At 43.4% G+C, this 15,184-nt stretch overlaps 1 protein-coding gene across 1 annotated transcript in view; it reads left to right on the top strand.

Annotated features, from left to right (window-relative positions):
- Window positions 1-12,426, top strand: part of pax7a (paired box 7a) — a 60,534-nt gene extending 48,108 nt beyond the window's left edge. Inside the window, 2 exon segments of the mRNA XM_012881393.3 lie at window positions 6,456-6,705; window positions 9,687-12,426. Of these exon segments, the coding sequence (XP_012736847.1) occupies window positions 6,456-6,705; window positions 9,687-9,802 (366 nt within the window). The 3' untranslated portion in view covers window positions 9,803-12,426.
- Window positions 12,427-15,184: the final 2,758 nt, after the last annotated feature.

Here is a 15,184-nt window from a genome sequence, read left to right as displayed (position 1 = left end):
TTGCTATTTGTTTGGTTAAAGGGATAGTTCAGGATTTTTCATGATCTAGATTAATCTGTTGTGTTCATTTAGCATAAATCCAGATTAGTTGGTCCTGGAAGCTAACGGTGTGAAAGGGTCCCAGACTTAACAGGCTTCTGCCATACACCATAGAGCAGACACCCCAAATACGGAGGCTACACGGGGTACAAAACTTGACTTCACCGCTTTTCTTACATGACTTTTCCTCTCCTTCTGGATACCGTCATTAACTACCCCCAGTGTTGTAAAATAAATAACAGAAAAAGGCAACACTAGTCTCAAATGGTACAGAGGGTATTCATTCAAATACTTTTTTTTTTTTTATTTTGAATTCCTGAAGTATTGTCAAGTTTTCAGGGAACAGTTGTTGTTCCACAAACCAACGATTATTTACGCTGGAAATGGTGGTTGGTGCCAGTGTGCTACCAGTGGGTTAAACACGTACTGAAAAGGGAACATTTACAGCATTTCTTGTCAAAATAAGTAATTTGAAGTAAAAAGATTTACACGCTATATGATGTCAATCGCTTCAACAACTATGTATGCAACCATATATATATTTACATTTCTTTAAACCACTTTAGTTATGTAAAACTTAAAATTATTCTGTCCGGATATGCTTTACATCAGGGATGGATAGTAAATTTTCCCAAAGGCCAACATTAGTATATGTGAGCGTTGTTGAAGGCCAGATCACTATCTGATCTCAATAAATCCAAAAAAATATACAGAATGACTGAAACTGAACAATAAATGCAAAATGCCCACAGAAACTTTAGACCGTCTAGCTCTGATTAGACATCTTTTAGAAAAAGAGTGTATAAAGTCATGATAAAGTCCCTGAAAGCTACTGTCGACTGCAGTAAGACTCCATCCAGTAGACTGAATATCTTATTGGCATGCAAAATGTGTGCATTTGCTCGCAGAATTTAACACTTTATGTGTTTTAAATGTTGGATTTTCTGTTGAGGAAACCACAGGCAAGAAATGTGTTTTTCTTAAATGCAGTTATGTCTTTGAAATGTTGAAAACTTCTCAATTTACATCGAAAACCTGAAAAAGCTGTGAGCCCAAAACGCTATAAAAATGTTACACACTCCCATGAAATGCTTGTCAAATACTCTGTGATAAATGAACAGATTATATGTCGTTTTAAGTGACTTTTAACTGACATTTAAACTAATCCTAATCTGGTCCTTTAAAGTCCTTTTTATGAAGCCAAAAATCATGTTTGCTACTGTAAAATTAGATTTCTTAACCAGCAGAACCTCTACAGAGAACATTCTGCAAACTAAATCTAACTTATTTTAAATAAAAATCTATAGGTTTCCCTTTTTGGCTTTTTAAAAAAAAAAAAAAGTAATTTGAAATAGTGGAGAAAAAAAATAGATCTTTATTTATCTTAATGTTTGCATTTTGGGCTTTTTCCAAAGTCATCCAGACACTAGTAAGTGCTTCTGTGTCACTTCTGGGTCACAGAATTAAGCGCTCTTCTCTTGCAGTAATCACACCCTCAGGACTGGCCTTCAAATATTGATCTCAAACTCGGTGTCATCCGCGCGGATCTTTAATCGTTCCCCCGCTGCCGAGCGAGTATCAGCCGGCCAGATCTGCTAAGGTGCACAATGCTGTTCTGCAGCGCTCAGATAACTTGCAGACATTTGGAGTGCTCTTTTTTTTTTTTTCCCCCCCCTCAGCTCGTCTGCCCCGCTGACCTGCGCCTAACTTAAAGGCACATCTCGGGGGCATTTTGATTTGGGCAGAGCGGGGAGGTATCGGTGACAGAGGAACTAATCCAGTATTGCGCAGATTAAGAGTATTTGTGGAAGTGGGGTGTGTTGGCGCTGGGAATGGAACAGAAGGGGTTCCTATCAGCTCTGCAGGCAGGCTGGCCCTCAGGCCAACGCAGTCCTACAGGAGTCTTTGTACTTCCCAAAGCCTCCACTTCCCTCTTCGCTCACTTTCTCTTGTGTCTTCTCTCTATATTTGGCTATCAGGTTTTCGGCTCTCCATTTTTCAGTCGGTGCATTGGAGAATCCGTGTTGTTGTAATGCAGCTAAAAAAAAAACACACTCTTATTGAGACCAGGTGGAGGCTGTGAAAGTTCAGATATGAGCTTCTGACAGTTTTAGAAGCATTCAAACTATTTTTTTCCCCCCACCATAACTCACTCTGGGGGGGGGGGGGAGAAAAAAAAGCGGTTAAAGTGGAATAAAACCAACAAGTAACCCATAATAATATTTGTTCTAATGCAAGAAAAGAAATCGTGTCTAGCAGCTTCTTGTATAACCACTCTGCTCTGCCTGTATCGCATTGTTTTATTCTTTGCATAAACGCCAACAAAGAACAGCTAATCAAACATTCATGCAAACAACAGTAAAAAAAAAAAAATGTAATTTGACTGTTAAAGAAATTAGTTAGCTGTGAAAAGGGTTCCTTTTTGTCTCAAGTCTGCTATTTATTTATCTGAAAGGATGCACATTGTATCAATTTACACTTCCCCACTCAGTTTGCCACAGGCCGCAGGGCTGAGAAGTTGAGAGAATTAATTACTTTTTTATTATTATTTATAAAGTAATCTATCTGTAGAGAGTGAGAGAGAGAGAGAGGGGGGGGGAGAGAAAGAAAAAGAGAAACGGGGTGGGTGAGGAGGGAAGGGGCTGTGTGTCTTTGTGAGTGTGAGTGTGTGAGAGAGAGACAGGGAACGCCCTGGAGCATTGTCCTTTAAACTGGGTCCTGGCTCACATTATCTCCCAAACCAGCACTCACACAACGTCGCACAACAAACGAACTGCAGGCTGCTGAGGACGCTGTATATGCAGGCGGCTGCTGGGGGAGAGGAGGAGGAGGAAGGAGGAGGAAGACATGAAGGGAGAAAACTCTGTCATATAGGAAGGAGTGTGTTTGGTTTATGAAAAAGAGATAAAAAAAAAAGTTTCATTAGTTTGAACACAACTTTAAATTTTGAGCCCAAGACAGGTGCATCAGTCAACGTAACATTTATAGACTAACAGGTGAAAAGTGATGAGTTAGATTTTATTATCTTCTAAGTCTGAAGAAGTCAAGGAAAGAATAACGCCGTGCATGAACAAATGTTTGAAAATCCAGACTTTGTTCCTCATTCCAGTCCCTTAAAGATGAAACTTTGATATTTTTTTTAATAAATTGCTTGTAATACTGATCTTTTTAATAAATGATTTATTCCTCTTTGATTTGACACATCACAACTTCTAGTCCAACTCGTTTTAGGTTTTTTAATCTTTGAAAGAACGCGGCAGCTAAATGCACGATCCATTAAAAATCCACTAAAGGAGTTTCAATGATTTTTTTTGAGCTCACATGAGCTGGTGGTTCCTAAACTGGGTCAGGTTTAGAGGCCAAACAAAGCTTGGACACTCATGGTGTGTCCTTTGTTTGTACTCCAAAATTTCCATTCAGAATCACTCAAACACCCCTGAAGTTATGATATCCTGATTAAAAAAGAGAGAGAATTGACGAGTTTATTATCAAATATGGATTCTGCACATTTAAAACAGTGATCTTTACAAGTATTAACTGTTTATGTGCATTTTTGACCGTTTGTGTTTCATTTGCACCAGTGGTTAACACGCTTCTTCAACAACCTCTATTTGTGGAAATGCTATTTTAGAACACCAAAATGTGGAACACTACATTTTTACCAGAGCAAATACTAAATATCAGAGGCTCCGACCTGCAAGAAGAACCCAAGTGTGAAATCCAGTCCCTTATCTTTCACCAACCCAGCACACACACACACCTGTTGCTGCACACTGCCGGTCAGCTGGTTGCTCCTATACGTTTCCCATTCTTGCAAGAAAGAGAAAAAACCATGGTCGGGGAAAAGTTGCACTCCCAATAAAAGACGTACAGTCACGGAGTGGAAACCCATCACTCTCATCAAGGCGCTGTTAAATTAACGCTGGATAAGCTGCTGTCAGTGAAGAATGACTGCAGGCGCTACTTTAAAATTTAACACCAGATTCATAGACTCCCTGTTTTGCTTGAAAAAATGCTAAACGGCAAATAAATAACACCAAATAACAACAAAGACCATATATAACATTGTTATAGCTGTACTCAGCAGGTATTTATTACTGATATTCATTATTTAGCAAAAGTAGGAATACTTGGTGTGTTTGGCATTAAATAAAAACAGTCAGAACATAGTTTACATTTTAGTTTAAATAGTTTTTTGTTAATAAACCGTGAAATTTACCCAAAGTTGTCACACCGTTAAGAACTCATCCTGACCCCTGTCTATCCAGGATGCTATAAAACAGTTTGAAAACCTTCAGATTTGAGACTGGAATCTTAAAATAAAAGCTTCTTGGCGCCCATTTGGCTTGCTGTAGTTTAGATGTTTAAAATCAGTGCTTTGCACCATAACTTGTCATCTGCACAGCGTGATGTTTCAGGTTAAAATGAAAATGCATGGAGTTGCAAACACTTTCCTGAGCTGAACCCCTCTCTGATTAAAACCTACACACGTTGCAGAGACGGCTGTAGATGTAATTAAAGCAGACTGCTGCAGTTCTGACTCCAGCCTCTGTCCTGTCAGATAAGTTCACCCTCTATCGGATGCTTCATCAGGCTTAAAGTATTGCGGTGAAGCTGTATTGATTTTTATTTAGCAGTGTGAACACAAACCAAATGAGAATCCCACCTTTCCAATGACATGTACCTCTTTCCCCTCAAGGAAAACCTGATTTATTAACCAAGGGATCTTCTCTTTTGTCACGAGGACGTCTGAAGGATACGCTCGCACATGTCAACTCTTGTCACACTCTGCAGCCGGCCCCATCCCAATTTGCCAAAGTAGCAAAACTGCAACCCGGCAGACGATAAGAAGTCATCTTCTCTTGAAGAACTTTTATGAGCGTGAATAATGATCGGGCCAATTGTTGGCTATTCTCTTTAATAAGGAAACGATGTAATCGAGCGTTAATTAACCAGTAACTGAAATGGACTCATGCCCTCCAGCTGCCTCTCTCAGGACACTTCCCTCCTTCCCAACTCGCTTTAAGCAAGCCGCCCTCTCCTTCCACCCTGACATGTTCGGCTCCATATGCGAGGAAGCAAAACATGTGTCCGACACGAAGAGGGCCATGAATCTCTCTCTTATAGATAAATGTCACATGCTTTGTCCGCAGATGTGGGGAGGATGATGGGGGGGGGGGGGGGGGGTTTCCTGACTGATAGAATTAACATGTGGAAGTGACTAACCAGCCTTTGTGTTTCTGATGTGCTTCAGGGTGCTCCATATTTCCAGGGAGGCCCTTTAGAAATGATTAATTTGCAGAATGTGGTTAATTTCCCCTCTCAGCGGGATAACTCCTGGCCTGTGCACGTCGGACCGTTTTTTTTTTTTCTTACACGTTGTTTTGCTGCATGCTGGAGGGTATGCGCGCGCACGCTTGCAAACATATGCGTGGGAGTGTATCAGCCCCTGTTTAACTACCTCCATGATGGGCTAATTGGTTTAGCAGCAGAGGGGCCAAAGGCCAGCGCAGCATAGTGAGGCTCAACATGAACCTGATGTTGTAGGGAAGACAGAAGCATGTGTGGGACAGTTCCAATCTTTTTATGTTTTTTTTTTTTCCTCTCACACCAACCTTTTTCTCTCCCGCAAACCCAGCAAGGAACTTGCAGCGTGAGGGGAAACGACATTTTCCGGCGTCCTTTGCCTCATATCGGAGGTGGCGTAATCTCTTCCACTTCGCCGCAATTGGAGACCGTCTGACGAGTGTCACTAGCTATTACACTAATCTACCGCACTGGAATGGAAAGGTTTTATGCATTATCGATAATATACACGCTGTAATGTTCAAGGCGAACTCAAACTTGCGGGATCAGTGGCCCCCTTCGCTTGGGTTTGCGGAGCCTACTTTGTGTGGGGATCTGAGGGGATCATTTACCAGTTCCAACTCCATTACTATTCATGAGATGGGTAGGCTAGGGGCGAGGGATTAGGGACTCCCTTGGTGCTTGTTGTGCCACAGGCTTGGGCTCAGGCCTCAGGCTCTGGGACACAAGCTGTCTGGCAAGGATGGTGGGTCTATTATCATACTGGGACCCTTCTGTCCCACAGAAGAACAGTGGCTGTTAGGACCAGCTAATGGAAACAGTGTCTCTTGCTCCCATTTCCCTGTTTTTCTTTTTTTTTTTAACCTCAACAACCTCCTTGTTCTTTTCCGCTTGCTCCAAAAAAAGAGATGAAGAAGTTCCTTCCTCATTTTAAAGTTTGAAATGTATGCATTTCTACTGACTTTCCTCGCCATGACGTGCAAGGATGGCGCTATACTTGCAGAAAAAAAAAATATATATATATATATATTCCTGAACTCTGTTACTCCTTTGATCCTCAATTTGTCCAACTTTCAAACATCTTTCTGTCCTCTCCTCCCTCGCCGCAGGTGATGAGCATCCTGAGCAACCCCAGCGCTGTACCCTCGCAGCCCCAGCACGACTTTTCCATCTCCCCGCTTCACGGCAGCCTTGAGAGCTCCAACCCCATCTCTGCCAGCTGCAGCCAGCGCTCCGACACCATCAAGAGCGTGGACAGCCTGGCCTCCTCCCAGTCGTACTGCCCTCCCACCTACAGCGCCACCAGCTACAGCGTGGACCCCGTCACTGCGGGCTACCAGTACAGCCAGTATGGCCAGAGTAAGCAAACCTTTCTCTATTTATTCTGTTTTTATAAACGGAGCTCCTCGTTCCTTTCTGTCTTTTATGACTGACTAACACATACAGAGCCTCACAAAAGCATTTGGGCTCCTTTTTGCTTTTCACGTGTTTTATTCGAAGTGATTGACCGACACGAATTGGAGCATAACCCGACAGTAGCTATGTTGACTTGCACAACATTTCACGATCGGATTAAAACGTATTCGGGTTAAACAGTCGGGTTGTACCGTTTATGTGGGCACGCAATCAATTAATCCGATCATAATGTGCGTGTATATGAACCTGGCTCTATTCAGGATATAACCACACTGACATGCGCAGTTATCAAATTCCCGTAAAAATAAAAAAACTAAAGAAGAAGAAGAACTTCCATTTTTGCTGAACAACAACAAAATAGTAAACAAAGCAGTATTATACGAGTTTGTTTGTCTTCAGAGCGACCCAGGATGGACTTGCAAGATGTTGTAAGTACGGTTGAAACGTTTCTGAGTAAATAATAATTTTGAGTTCCTTTATTTTTTCGAACTGACAAGTTGTATCAGGAGCCCCGACAGTTTTACTTCCCGACGTATTCCCGCCACTCAACAACACGGAAATACGTCACGTTTACGTTGGACGCACATGCGCACTCCGGTCAGTTTGCCTTATTCGGAATAAGTTGAGCCTGACAAGCGTTTATATGCACTTTGACCAGATTATCAATCAACGTAAACCACTCCTCTCATTCTGATTACAATTTCATTGTGATTGAGCTAAATCCGATCATCATATTCCGATCGGCCGTTTATTTCGATGGCTTTTGTCCATGTAAACGTAGCTACTGTGAAGTACATTATGAAGGGCTTTTAAAGCAAAAACACAAAATAGTGTGGTTAACATTTTATATTACTACCATGTGTGGCAGGAATGGCGTGATCGGAGTGATGTTTGTATTTAATTTAAGACAGGATGGAGAGCATTTCAACATAAATAATCAAGTATTGCAGAGATTCTCAGACATTAACTGGGGTATTGTTAAGCATAACTATGCTTTATTTTAAACTACACCATTATAAGCCTGAAGCCTGCGCCAGTCTTAAGAACATTAAGAAGTCTCAAACAACGTTTCTTTCAAGATTGCTCCGTGTTTAGCTCCGTTCATCTTCCAGCACCTCTTGTCCAGCTTTCCTGTCCCTGCGGAGGAAAAACATGCCCACAGGAGGATGCTGCCTGTCACGTTTAACATGTTCCCCCATAGAGATGTTGTGTTCAAGGTGATGCGGCGTGTTAGATTTCTGACTAAGATAGTGTTTGCATGTAGGTGAAAATATAAATTTTCGGCCTCATCTGGTCTGAAACACCTTTAAACTTGCTTTCGCTCGCTCTAATGTAGCTTATGTCAAACTTTAAAGGGGTTCTCTTCTAACCTTTCATCAGCAATCGACTTCTTCTTGCACTGCTAGAGTGCACAGGTAATAGTTTTTCCACTGATATATTCTCCCACCTGAGCTGTTGATCTCTGTAGCTCCTCCAGAGTAATAATGGAGCTACTTCTCTGAGCGTTTCTTTGCCCAGCTTGCCGGTTTAGTTTGGCGACCGCGTCTTTCTAGGTTCACGGTTTTGCCGTACTTCTGAAGACAGTTTAGGCTAAATGTTTTCTTTTTCTGTAGGGGGATCGAAGTAAAACGGTATGAATACAAAAAACGTGCCACAATTTTTTTACGATTTTTATTTGTTTAAAAAGAAATCGTAAAGCATGCACGAGTTTCGTTCAGTTTTGCTCCCGTTTGTTGGTTTATCACGCAAAGCCCCCCCCCCCCCCGGGGAAATACAGTGAGGTCTGATGTGGCAAAATCTGAAAAGCAAATGTGATGAAAAGAAGATGCCCAACTTCCAGGCAGGAGAGCCCCCTGACCTTTCCAACCCTGGATAGTGAAGGCAGACACGTGCTCTTGATAAACCCCCCCACCCCCACCCCACCCCCCCACCCCACCCCCCAGCCCCCGTCTCAAACCGTCCACCTCCATCCTGGTACAGAGCTACCTCAGTCACACCCCACTCCACTCGGGTTGAAAAGGGAAGAGGGCCACTTCAAAGGACGGCTCGCCCTCGGGGGCCACAGTGTCCTCTTGCCCACCTCTCCTTCTCTTTTCTCCGTCTCTCACACACACACACACACACACACACACACACACGTCCCCCCCCTCAGGACAGGAAAGAGTTTGCTTTATTAGATTAGCATAATTGACTGATGCTGTCACAGCCATTCATGGGAGCTAAATTGAAGCACACTTCCCCAAACAAGGCAGCCAGCAGCAGTTATCTGACATTTGTTTGTTATTTACGTGGAGGCTCCAGTAGTGACGAGGCGCTTTGTGCACCGAGGATCTGCACAAAGTGAGCCCGTGCCAGTCTGTCACGTCCCCGCCGTGTGTGTGTGTGTGTGTGTGTGTGTGTGTGTGTGTGTGCGCTCAGCGGCGAGAAAACTGATGGCAGCGCGGATGTGATCTGATGTGAGGTTAATTAAGACGGTGATTGAGCACAGTGGATGGGTAATGAATGGAGGGGAGAGGAAAGAGCTGCTGACTGACGATGAAAATGATCGGCCATGTGGAGTGTGGAGGGCATGAAATCGGAGATGCCAGTGGTAATGAAGACTGGCACACAGAACACACACGGGGGACCCCTGTGACTGACAGCACCGAGACTCCACCAGGATGCGCGTGCTCCGTGCCAGCGGCGTGCCAGCCTCAGACAAGTGACTGGGGAGAGGGTTTTTTTTTTTTTTTTTTATCTTTCACTCATGCTGTCTGAATTGTTTTTTATTCGACTCAGTCTTCTCTGCCACAACTTGTTTCAGCCTTAATCAGAGGCGTGAGATGAGAGCGAGCGAGCGGGACGGGCGCCGCCCATGTCCACCACCTGTCTCCTACGCGTGTCTGATCTGTTCCCCCCCCCCCCTCTCTCTTTTCTCTGTGCAGCTGCCGTGGACTACCTGGCGAAGAACGTGAGCTTGTCCACCCAGAGGAGGATGAAACTCGGGGACCACTCGGCGGTGCTGGGCCTGCTGCAAGTGGAGACGGGACAGGCCTACTGAAGACGACCCATCATCCTCTGCCTCCGCCTCCGCCTCCTCTCTCTCTCTCCGTTTCGCCCGCCTCTGCCTCAGCTTGTTCCACGCTCTTCATCAAGTCTGGACTCCAGGTCGCCTTCTCCGCTGCCCTGCCGTGACCTTGGAGAAAGCAACGCTTTTTTGGGGGCGGGGAATGCGAACGGCATCGTCGGGCAACCTCCAATCCTTAAAGAGTATTTTGGCTCCGAGGGGGCCCCCCAAACGGGAGCCAGAGGAGGGCGGATATGCGTCGCCTCGGACTCCCTCTGGTTCACGGCTGCAGTCCGGCACACATTTAGAGCCATCGACGACACATACTTTGACCTTTTGCTGTTCATAGTAGTTAACGAAGCCGACATCATTTTTGAGTAACTCTTATTCCTCGTTCCCTTTTTTTGATATTGTTAAGCCTATTGTTGCTGTTATATGATTATGGTTAATGTGATTTTTGTTGTCGTTTCGAATCCGCTCGTATCTCTTTTTTTTATCCGTTTGATGTCGACGGGTTGCGAAAGCCCGCGGAGGACGACTGAGACGACTGAGACGGCGAGCGTGTCTGTTGCCCGTGCGTGTACGCTCGCGTGTCGGGACGTTCACACAGCGAGAGGAGATGATTGTTTTCCAAGCTGCTGCTCCCCCGAGCTCCGGCGCTCGTGAGCGATTTGACCTTCCCACTTTCATATTCCTCTTGACATTCCTAAAGAACTTGGCCACTCTGTGGGAAGTCTGGCTGGATGGATTCAGCGGGGAATTTAAGCAGCGCACTGGCGGCCAACAGCTTCCCCGCCACCCCCCCTCCTTCTAACCTCCATCCCATCCTTAGCCGCGGCCCGTAGGGAAAGGGGAGCATTGTTTGCAAAAACAGGATTGGGGAAATTAATGTGTTTTGAAATATGGACCTTGCCAAGGAGGGCTAACTCACTGAAAACCACCAGCTCCTTCCTCCCTCCCCCTCCCCACTCCTCCCCTAGAAAGCCCATCTTCCGGGGGAATCCTGTGTTTGGCTTAAACACTGTAAAGCTGATTAAATCACACAAATATAATGTCAAAGCTAATTCAGAGTGACCCTTTTTCCATTAATAGCCCCAGCATTTCAGTTCCCTCGCCCATTTTGTAAATGCACCTTCGGTTCGTTTCCGCTCCCCGAATAAAACAACCATTCCTTCGAAAACATTCCTCACGCTTCGTCTATTAAAGAAAAAAAAAAAAAAAGAAGAGAAATGTAGGAAAGCATTCCAGCGGTTTCTGGTTCTGTTGTGAGATTAAAGAGAAGACAAGCTGTGCCATTCACGTGCACGCTGGAAAATCACATAATCCAGTCAGCTGTGAAAGGGCACAGGTAACGCCGCTGATTGGCCCCCCACTTCGGTTTGGACCGGAGCCTCGCTCTGTAATCCTCCAGCTTTGACGAACCTCGCCAAAATGTAGAGAAAAAAGGAGGAAAAAAATTGAATAGTTTGATATGAGACATTCGTGTAGCACTCATAGTTGACTTCTAACCATGATGGAGGACCAGCTATTGGTTGTAGGTGTTATTATTTTTTACGGACGTCGCTGTACACAGAGGATTCGGCCCGCCGTCGCCTTTTTAAAAGCAGTAAAACAATTGTACATTTCCAGGAGCAGATTGTGTATTGTTTGGTTCTACAGAGTATGTTTTCTACTAAAATAATGAGTGGGAGGTCAGCGAGGGATCTGTGAAAGTAAATGTTTTATTTGGCTTTCTTTGACCGGCCTGTTTTCTGTTGTTGTTGTTTTTTATTTAATTGGTTAAGTTGTTTGAGCCAAAAAGGTTTTTGTTATCGTTTTTTTTTTTTTTTTTTGGCCCCAATGAGAACAAATCTGTATAAATTAGTAAAGTATAAATTACAATTAAAAAGTTTAAAGTTAAACGGTGTTTAGGAGGATCCAACTGAGCTCGATAAAAAAGGAAGACCTTGGTTTCTGGGATGGACTCCACATGGACCACATTGTACATTTGAGAAGTGGCAGGAAGAGACATCCTCCCCTGCCAGCTGGTTTCATGGACTGATAACGAATGGACCACGGACCTAACCGCCTGCACCCACAGCCATTTTGGTTGTGGCACTGCTGATGGATGCGATGGACAGTAGCCCCCCCTCCCACCTCCCACCTTCCTCCCTCCCAGGGGGCCAAACTGGAAAGCCAGGTTTTGATTTGTGGACCAATAAGACTTCAGGAGAACAAAGTTGACTCCGCACTGAACGGCAGCAGCCGCTGCTGCTCTACTTAAGACACCTCACTCTTGTACATTTAAAAACTGAAGAATTTTAGAATTGTCTTTAGTGTATCGAACCCATTTCTAACACTTGGATATTTAAGGCATACAGCTCCTTACTCCTCCTCCTCCTCCTCCTCTTCCTCCTGTCTCTTTGAGCCTAACCTCTTTTAGTTGCTTTCTGACATCTGTGCTTTGCTTTACTCCTCTTTCTGTTCCGCATGTGTGTATATTATCATGGTATAATTTATTCTGCTGTATGATGTATTAGAGTAGTGGGAAACTTGTATTGGTATTTACTACCTTCAGCCTGTTGGTGTGTTTAATGTAACACTGGCGTAACTGTTATCAATTAAAGATCCAAAACTGACTTCCTGTGTGTTTGATTACAGAATGAATCCAGTTAGCGTTCTCACAGATGATTAATTCGCTCGTGGTAAAAGAAGTACACCCTGTGTCAGCTCTAGGGTTTATATAAACCATCTGGTTTTTACCAGGTTCTAAAATGATCTAAATCTAGCCTCAAGTGGGAAACAAAAAAACACAAAATGGAAAATATGTGATAAATAAAGCCCTGTAGTTGTGTTCATATGGTGTGATTTCTATTTTCTTTTCCTTATTATAACTAGATATGCACCATTATGGCTCATAACCGATTTTAAGTGTTCTTTACATCTTTAAATTTATTTGTTAGAAATGTGCTGGATTGGAAAGGCTTCAAGTCTAACAGAAAATGAGGTGAATGTGAGACTTTTCTCATTCACACATTAAAGAATGTGTCTCTAAAAGTGATCAGATTTTTTTTTTTAACTAAAAAAAAAAGACCAATAAAGAAAACGTTTGTTGACACGTTTTTATAATGAAAACTGTGAGATTTTTTGGGGGTATTACTATTACAAAACTAACTCCGATTTTCAGCATCTGAGTAAGTTTAAAACTTTAGTTATGAATTAATGTGTCATATTTAGGTGTCAACTGCATATCTTTTAATTACTTATGCATCCATAAAGCAAGCAGGGTGAAAAATCTCTACTCTTTTCTCGCATTTTCTTACTTAAAACACAAAAAAAACTTGATGACTCCTAATAAAACCTCATAATATGCTGTATTTAAACCCCAGCCCAGTAAACCGAGAGCAGCATCTGGAAGAATGATCACCTTGAGGTTTAATTGCGGCCCTCTTGTGAACGACGCAACGAGTCATTGACAAATCATCTATGCATCCCCAAAGCTTACACACGTGTGAGTGTTTCTCCTCCGTGTGCGTTGGGTGGGGTCACCGGGCCACCGTTGACGTTGTGGAGGGCCGCTGATGCGGTTAGCAAGCGATGAGAGTTCAGACGTCTGCGGCAGAGAGACACAGACAGAGTGTGTGTCTCTCTGCAGCTGTAGGAAGTAATTCATTTTCTGCCCGCTGACCGGCAACGCTCGTCTCAGGCCCCGCTGCCGGCCAGGGAATGCAGCCTGCAAATCTCTGCGGTATGGCGCGAATGTAGGGGAACTAACCGGTACGGTATGGCGGCATCCGCTGTGTTTAATATTACATGACAGAACACTGGAGCACAGTTAGCGTTTTTTTACCAACAGCACTGCTGGAGACATGTCAAACAGGCGTTAGGTATGTTCTTTTAGTCCTGGCTCACCTTTGAGAACATTTCATCATGCCGGATCTGACAGCAGACATTATGTAGTGCAAAACAGAACGGATGTTTTTTACAAATGAGAACCTGTGTTCATTCGCATATTGCACATTTGCACATATGCCATCAGACCGTTGAACTGCAGAAAGTTGGACTCTGAACTGCTGAAGCCACAAAATGGACACTGTCATTTACTGAAATTTACTGCATTTTACCATGATTTTCCAAGATGTAGGCAAACGAAATTTTGTTCTGTACGCAAATAAAGTTGTCTAAGTCTAAGTCTGTGCATGTTTGGACTCGTCCTCGTTCATTCTGACGCCACAAAAGAAAATCCAGTGCGCCCAGTTGCCGTCGCCTTATCAATAGATTGCGTTAATCTGTCACATAAATGCCCAAAAGTATCGCTTTAAGTTTGTTTGAATGGCATTTCCACAGCATTATACGGCCACCACCATGTTTCACAGTGGGCATGGTGAACTCTAGAGGATCTGCAGTGTTATTATTTTTTTGTACTCCATATTGCCTTTGGCATTAAGCCCAACTTTGGTCTCTTTAGGAAAAGTTGTACTGGATTTCGATAAAGGGCGTCAGCGTAAAAGGCACAAAAAACAAAAATGCATGCTATGCATTTCCAATGTTTGTTTACCGCAAAACTGTGAAAAGCCTTTTTCGTTCGCTTCATGTTTACGCACTGCCACGTCTTGGCCTGTCGTGGAACATTTCAATACAATGAAGTCTTCTCCAGGAGTGAATGCTGCTTGTCGGGACTTTGATGCAATCAACTGGTTTCCTTAGATAGGAAATTTTTGACCAATCTGTATAATCTGTAAAGTGCCTTGAGATGACATGTTTCATGAATTGGCGCTATATAAATAAAATTGAATTGAATTGAATTGAAGTCTACGGCTGACACGTGACAAAGTGTGAAGATATTTAAGAGGAATACGAGGCACTTTAAATGATGAAGCAATGCTGTTAAATGTAGTTGCTGCTGATCTTTATTTACTAATAAAGTTTACTGATAAAAAAATTATACTGATGAAGATAAAGAGAATATTAAGCATCAGGTTTAGATTGGGATACAAGCTTTCTATCATTTAGAGTCGACTGTTATCCAAAAACAAATGTAGATTTAGAAAAGCTGACAGCGTCAGGATCCAAAGCAAGTTTTCTCTGTCGGTAACTTCAGAACGTAACGACAGATCTTCTCAGCACATTAAACGCGTATTGTTAGGAGTCTCTTTGCCGCCGCGGTGTCATCTCTCACACATTGCCCTAAAAGTTTGTTTTTTTGTTCTGGTTGTCCAGATTAGACCTTGGCATGTGGCATGGCTGTCTCCTTCGCTCCTGCTCGTCTCCTCGGGAATTTTTGTCTCCCTCCGGTCGGCTGTCATTCGGACTGGGTGGAGGTGGAGGCTCAGGCGGAGGCTTCGTTTTTTTTTTTTTTTTTTTGTGGGAGAGCTTTGTGACACTTCCCTCATCTCC

This window comes from Fundulus heteroclitus, chromosome 20 (assembly GCF_011125445.2).
Source record: "Fundulus heteroclitus isolate FHET01 chromosome 20, MU-UCD_Fhet_4.1, whole genome shotgun sequence".
Lineage (NCBI taxonomy): Eukaryota > Metazoa > Chordata > Actinopteri > Cyprinodontiformes > Fundulidae > Fundulus > Fundulus heteroclitus.
The sequence above is the reverse complement of the archived record's forward strand: the minus strand, read 5'-3'. Positions and strand labels throughout refer to the sequence as shown.